The following is a 7,835-nucleotide window of genomic DNA, read 5'->3' as shown; positions in this document are numbered from 1 at the left end:
TAACGGCCGGACACACAGCGCGATCTGCCATTCGGGCCGTGATGGGCATCGGCCTGATGGCTTCGCCCGCCAGTCGTGGATCACACCAGGCGATTGCATCGGCGATGGCATCGCTCCGATTCCTTGCTCAGCGCGCAGTGCGCTTTGGCTGCCATGAACTCTGAATTGGTGATTATTGTAAAATCGTGGCCGATGTTTATCGCCTGGTCGCGGACACACCAGGCGATATGCATCGGGCTCCGATTGGCATCGCGCCGATGCATTCGGCGGCGTATAATATCAAAAGGGCGTTTTTGAGCTGCTGCCGATTCGCAGTCGGTGCGATGAAATCGCGGCGATTGAGCTGACGACACCAGCGATTTTCCCCGCCCGATTGCCAAATCGCCTGGCTTGCGATTACCTGTTGGTCGTCCGGCCCTTCCAAGTGCGTCGAAAGCCAGTTGACGGTTTTAACGAGCGCTTTCATGCATGCGACGCTTCTAGATAAAATTCTACCACGGCCTAGCTCAGACAAACAGACGTCACGTAAAGCCACGACACTGACGGTGGGCACGCTCTGTAACACCCCCTGTACCGTACACATATGACACTATAAGCGGAACCCCGCTTATACAGCGATAACAGCCCCCTGTACCTATACACATCTGACACTACGGAATTCCCCGCCCTACTACAGCCGTAAACAGCCCCCACTGTACCTACTTACCACACTATGACACTACTAGGGAATTTGTCCCCGGCGCTCACTTCACCAGCTTGAGCAACGCAATGCACCGCTTGCCTACCTCATTTCTCCCCCTACCTCTTCATCCCCTCCCTTCCACCCCCTATGCTCCCTCCTCTCACCCCCTTTACTGATAACTTCACCTTATAGGGACTCCCCGCCTATACAAGCCGATTTAACAGCCCCCTGCCTCGCGTGCCTGTGTACGTTTACACCATATGACCACCTCAAGGGAAAACCCCGCTATACCATATAGTCGATAGACAGTCCCCTGCTTACCCACCCTGTACACAGATATGACACTAAGCGAACCTCCCCCGCTAGTACAGCCTGATTATACAGTCCCCCCCTGTACGCTAGTTACACAGTTAGTGAACTAATGGCTGACCCTCTACTACAGCTTTCCCCGATTTAATTCAGTCCCCCGCTTGTACCTTATTACACTCCTATGAGCAGCTTAAGGCGCATCCCCCCGTCAGCTATACAGCAGCGATAACCAAGCGCACCTAACGTAGTACCCCTACTAGCACATTTATTGGAGCACAATCGGGAAACCCCGCTTTATTACAGCGCGATAACAGCACCGTGGCATCGTGGGTGCGGGTATGCCTACACTATATTGTAAGTGTAAATTAACGGCGAATATCTGATACGACGACTGACATTTTTCACGAGTCAACCATCGAGACGAGAAAGATAGATAGGGTAATAATTTAAATGTTATCGCGACTACTCTAACTTGCGCTGCTTTACCCCTTTACACGCGCACCACTTCGTACGTGTGTCCGTAACGGTGGTCTACCTCGGGCCGTTCTGAGTTCCTGCCTCAGCTCGTGAACGCGGGGTGTACCTCCGATCTGAGCCTCTCCTCCTTTACACGTTTGGGTGACCCTTCCGTCTGGCGATCTGCTTTTTGCCGTAACGGCCGGTGACCACCTGATCTGGGCTTCTCTCACCTCCGAGTAAACGGGTTTGGTTAACCTTCGTCTGAGTCTCTCTCTCCCTCCTTTAACCGTCTATTCCGGTGACCTCCGGTCTGGGATTTTCTTCTTTTGTGCGCGGTACACGGGGGGTGGACCACCGTCTGGGGTTCCATCCCTCAGTAACGGTCCGTGACATCGCGTGTCAATTTTCGAGTTCCGTCCACTGTCAGTACACGGGAGTTATCTCCGTTCTGGAGCCTCGCCGTCAGTCGATTCCGTTTATCTCCGTCTGCATCGGCAGGCGTGGGTGCAGGGGGTTTGGCCGGCGTTGCTGGTTTGCTGCGTTAGCGCTAGCCTGCCTACACTTTGATGCTCGCGGCCCACCCCCTGTATGTACCTATACACAATGTGATTTCTGTCGACTGACCGAGTGACAGCACTCGCCCCGCCCTCTTGACACGGCGGTGTGCAGACCCCGATAACAGCCCCCCCCCGTAGTAACGCAACGTCACCTCAATGTGGTACTAACACATATTGATAGCCCACACCTTTAATTTAAACACGGCGCGAGACAATGGCCCCGTTGATGCCGTTCCTGCCTTGCAACACGCGCGCCGAACACTTGCCGTTTTTCGCGATTTCGTATTTTGTGTCACAGCCGATGTACAACCTGAGGTACGCACAAGATCTCCTTGGTACCCTTATACACATTTGACACCCAATCCCTATTGAGGTAAACCCCCGCTATATACGCGCGATAACAGCCCCTTGTACCTTATACATACATAGTATGCTGTATTTTGGTTACCACCTATTAACAATTAACAGCCCCCTGTACCTATACACATATGACACTAAAGGAACCCCGCTATACAGCCGATAACAGCCCCCTGTACCTTTCGCGCAATTGTCACGGCTGAGACATTCGGGTAGTCGTCGTAGTCGGCCAGCCTGCTGTCGACTTTGTTGGGTTTGACGTCGTCCACTGGTCGTGATTCAGTGCCATCCTGATGGAAGATGATCGCACATACAGAGATGATATACTCTATGATATACAGAGATGAGGTATGTAATAAAAAAAAAGTAGTAAAAATGGTAAATCGAACCGCCCGCTACCCTGGGGGTGTTGGCTAGGAATAGCCTTACGTGAATACCATGCTGGTAGGAGGGTGGTGGGGGTATGGATGGGGTGGAAGATGGGATGTGACTGTCTTCGATCCATCCCGGAATCTCTACCCGTAGGTTGAGTCCATCTGGCTGGATAGTGTTCAGATTGTGAATCCAGTAGGCTTCTCTTTTCATTAGACAGATGCGTAATGCTAGCTGTGTGGACAAGCGGCGGGTGCACGTACGCACGTACGCACGTACGCAGCGAATATCCCCGCAATCTCACAATGTGTGGGCGACACACCGAAATAAGTACCGGATGAAAAAGTCGACAGAAAACTGCCGGTTTCTTTCGTAGATGGTTAATGGGGGAAGAAAGGGCAGCTAATGGTTAGAGTAATAACGGGAAATGCGAGCCGCATCATTCTGTGAGAAAAAGTTGCTTCTTTAGTCTCGTAGCAAAGTCTCCTAATACAATTGTGCTCGTACGTGCTTTTACCCCACTGTTTTTGCTGTTGTTCGTTGTTGCAATCGATATAATTTCATCCTAAACAAACGCTAATTTTAAATGCCATACTCAATACGAGCTCCATTTGGTGAAAATAGCGTGTCGTACGAATGCCCCGCAACATCTTGTAAGACTGTCCTTGCAAGTGCGCATCACATATTCGCACAATAAAGTTATCGCACATACAGACGTTGTTACGAGGAGACATTAGCATCAGCTACAGTGACCCGCACTACTCTAGCACCTACTCTATGCAGCAGCATCTTAACAGCTCCATCGGTCGCACTCACGCACATCAGTAAGTGCATTAACGTGCGTCTAAAGCCGCCGAAAGAAACTGACGATTCAGCGTGTCACGCGCATTCACCCTGTCCCCCTTACACGCGCGTTTCCCGTCGCGCAAACCTTTCAAACTCTACCTCCGTGCGTGCAGCAGTGAAGGCATTGCAATTACCGTAGACGTAGTACCCACACGCGACGAAGAATTTCAACAGCGGGAGGGATTAACGCGTTGGGGCGGATTATACCAGGATTAAAACATGGTGGATATTAAAAGGAAGCCCGAAGCCATCATGCTGCGATCGCCGCCACGCACCTGCGCCACTAGCGTTCCGTAGAACCGGATCGGTTTCACAGCCAACTCGTCCAGGGGTTCGTCTCTCCTGTAATAACAAACAAGACGTATAGTAGGAGAGATGGCACGTGACTCGGACGTCGACAGCCGACGTTATTTATTGCTACGTGTGTAGGATCATGTGTCGGACCTGGCTAAATGGTCCATCCCCGCGGACGTGACCTATCTCGGGGCGCTGCGGGCAGGCAGTAATAAGCCCATTAGCATGAGAAACCGCCTCACGCGCTCCTGCCCGCCGGCACCACCGCGCAATGCTTGCCGGCATTCATGAACGCATCTGTAGATGTATGCGTTCCTGGCTGGCGACACAGCTCCTTCCCTCCCAGAGGAAGAAGAGGAGGAAGAAGAGGAGGAAGAAGAAGAGCAAGAAGAAAAAAAGAAGAAGGAAGGAAAAGAAGAAGACGAAAAAGAAGCAGGAAAAACGAAGAAAATTTGAAGATAAAAATGAAGTATATGAGATGAAGACGAAAAAGATGATGATGATGAAGAAGAAGAAGTAGTAGTAGTAATAGTAGTAGTAGTAGTAGTAGTAGTAGTAGTAGTAGTAGTAGTAGTAGTAGATAAGAACATGTTGAGGCTAACTTGGAAAAATCTATGTTCTTATACGCGGGTTTTTACTGTATATAACATTATATTACTCTGTATAACAGGGTACATGATAGATGGTATGCACCTATTCGCTGAGGCTTGACGTATCATGTTATAAGGATGCAGGAGATATTAACATAATGAACATCGCAAACACGAGTTAGCCGATGATATTATGAAATCCAGCAGAAGGGAGTTTGAATTTGAGATCGAGACAGTGTTGTATACCGCCTACATCGCCTACTCGACTACTAACACGCTATACGTTGTATAGTACGCCAATTATACCAAAGGTTATAAGTTAGTTTAACTGATTATTTTACTTTTCAAAAAGAACGGCGATTTAAAGAGATTGTCTTACAGAATGGCATTATATGCCCATTAAAAAACTAAAGCCTTTTAGAAAATATGGCAGGAAATCTACAGGAATTTTATTGGATTCATCTTCTTCACACAGAATTGTGCATGACGCATTTCACATTTAGAAAATGAGTTTTAATCCATTTTGCAAAAGTACCGGACTCTGTAATTGAATACCTATAGATTCTAAAGTGAGAGACTGTTAATCTCTTCATTTGCATATGACCGGTTTTTCTCTCTGTATCCATGACACACACACTATAGCGATAAGTTACACGTAGTCACATAGAATCATTATCATCAACATCCTGTAGCTATTTTCGTCTATACTTTACTGCTTGAACATAGCAGGCTTCCAACAAAAACCCACACACTCTAACCATCACAAAAATACGATGAGAGTAGTAACATAATTATACATTAAGTAGTATATATTTGTATGCGTGGGTGCGTGTGCGTGTGTGTGTGCATGCGTGCTTGCGCGTGGGTGTGTGTGCGTGTGTGTATGCATGCGTGCGTGTGAGTACGTGCGTGCGTGTGTGTGCATGCGTGCTAGTGCGTGCGTGCGCGTGTGTGTGTATGCACGCGTGCTTGTGCGTGTGCGTGTGTGCGTGCGTGTATGCATGCGTGCTTGTGCATGGCATGCGTGCGTGCGTATGTGTGTGCGTGCATCATGCTCTCACCTTGAGGATGGTTGCTGCATCTTCCTGCGTCGCCTGCCTCATGTCTTCGCCGTTCACACTAAGTATCTGATCACCGTGCATGAGTCTACCATCAGCCTCCGCCGCTCCTCCTTTCACCTGCACATCGACAATAGCCTGAACACCTTTACACAATAGCACGAACACCTTCACGCTATAGCACGAACACCTTCACGCTATAGCACGAACACCTTCATGCTATAGCATGAACACCTTCATGCTATAGCATGAACACCTTCACGCTATAGTATGAACACCTTCACGCTATAGCACGAACACCTTCATGCTATAGCATGAACACCTTCACGCTATAGTATGAACACCTTCACGCTATAGCATGAACACCTTCAAACGACGACGACGACGACGACGACGACGACGACGACGACGACGACGACGACGACGACGAAGAAGACGAAGAATATCCGGAGACAGGATGACGAGTGAATCTAGTTGACACATATCTGCGCATCGTAATTCCCAGTATAGGGTCTGTATAACGTCCCGCAGTCCCAATCTAAACATCACGTACCCATCATTGCATCAACCACTGCGCTTGACCTAATTTTATCTAATTTCCACAAATCAGAGCATGCCCCGTTGAGACGACCTAATGACTCTTAAAACCGGTAGGTGGCGAAGGATGTCAGGCCGTATAAGTGCCAACAAGGACAAGGCCACCTCTAAACTGTTAGCTAGTCGCGTTCTGATGGCACGAAGCTTTCGTCACCTAACGTTTTAACGAGTGTTCGATGATAACTGGTATTAACTGCCGTCGATTTCTTATCACTGACGTCATGGGGTTGCACACTCCGCAGTGGCCTAAACGCGAAATAGATAGCTGGGGGTTCCAATGTACCAACCGTACGTGCGTGCGTGTGTGCGTGCGTGTTTATGTGTCAGTTGAAGAAATTGATTAAATTTTGGGTGATGTGTAGAAGTGGCTGATAGCTACGAACGATTTTGACGTTGGCACTGAAATGGTGAATTCTGACACATTTTATGCATGCAAATAAAGTTTTGCAGTTAACCACCTTATGTAAGCAGGTGGCTCAACTAATCGTGTTCTTCGCGTCAGTCAACTGCGTAAACCGATGCAACCTCGACGGGTGCGTTACGAGTTCTTATACGTTGCGGTTAGTTAATGCACTGACGGCAGGCGATATCTATGACAGAAGTGATGTTTCGTTTGTGCGCGAAACAGGTCTGAGAAAAACGAAGCTGACTGGTCTACTGTGCTGCCGCCTATCGGCACGGCGACAGGGTATCTCAAAAAACGACAAGACAACTATTTCATTTGCGCACGATGGTACAGCACACACACACACACGCCCACGAGCCCGACTCAAGAACTGAATCTGAAAAATACACGCGAAGCAAAAAACCCCCAGCCACTGAGAACTGCTACGTGACAACGCATCACCTATAGCAGAGACCATCAATCTTACACCGATATCTGTGTACTGTACGATCTGACTGTAGCTACCGAGCACACAAGACCCCCCAACAACAACAACAACAAAAAAATGTCACACAGCATGGTCGAGGTAGGTGTCGTTGTAGAGCTGCAGAAGAAATAGTATTGTCAACAAAACAGCGTCTAAATTGATTTTAAAGCACTATTTTTACATTTAACTAAAAAAAAAATTTCAGACCACCAGACCCCCCTTGTTACTCGCTCGAGGACCCCCCCCCAATCCAAATTCCTGGCCACGCCCTTGTGAGCACATCCCTTCCCCGCACACTCTGATTTTTTCTCACAGCAGCATTGATTTCATAGAAGGGAAGCAGCTAGAACAAATAGGATGAGCGTCCGTGCAGACCGAGTAACTAACTAGCTTCATTACACGGCGCTAGTGAAATTCACTGAAACCTCCGGTTCAATCATTCATCCCCAGCCCGCGACTCTAACACACGTAAAATCCGATAACGTCCTTATTCATTTCATTTCATCGGCTTTCACGCGAGGCGCGCTCGCGTGCGGGGCTTCGCAAGCCAGAAAGCCATCTTTTTAAAATGATGACGGCCTGTCCGCTCAATATTGCCAATCTACGATAAACGACAGACGGGAAGATAAAACTGTGACGGACTCCGCTTGAGACAAAGCACTGATAAACAAAGCACTCATTAACAAAGACCATTTCTTATAGCTATCTTTAAATGCACAATAACAAACACACTAATTATGACGATAATTATAATAGACGCCGGTAATAACTATACGCAAAATATTGTTATTGGTAATGTTATTCAAGTCGCAAATTTTTGTTATGAACAACATGCTTACAAT

General features: G+C 48.1%; 1 protein-coding gene across 1 annotated transcript in view; it reads right to left on the bottom strand.

The window, feature by feature from the left end:
- Positions 1 to 6,081, bottom strand: part of LOC106805310 (inaD-like protein) — a 27,094-nt gene extending 21,013 nt beyond the window's left edge. The window contains exons 1-2 of the mRNA XM_014806852.1: positions 6,078 to 6,081; positions 5,528 to 5,670 (exon numbers count right to left, since the gene is read on the bottom strand). Coding sequence (XP_014662338.1) covers positions 5,528 to 5,670; positions 6,078 to 6,081 — 147 coding nt within the window. The remainder of the gene's footprint in view (positions 1 to 5,527; positions 5,671 to 6,077) is intronic.
- Positions 6,082 to 7,835: the final 1,754 nt, after the last annotated feature.

The sequence above is a fragment of the Priapulus caudatus genome, unplaced genomic scaffold, assembly GCF_000485595.1.
Source record: "Priapulus caudatus unplaced genomic scaffold, Priapulus_caudatus-5.0.1 Scaffold109, whole genome shotgun sequence".
NCBI lineage: Eukaryota > Metazoa > Priapulida > Priapulimorpha > Priapulimorphida > Priapulidae > Priapulus > Priapulus caudatus.
Note: the sequence above shows the minus strand (reverse complement) of the source record. Positions and strands in the feature narration are given on the sequence as shown.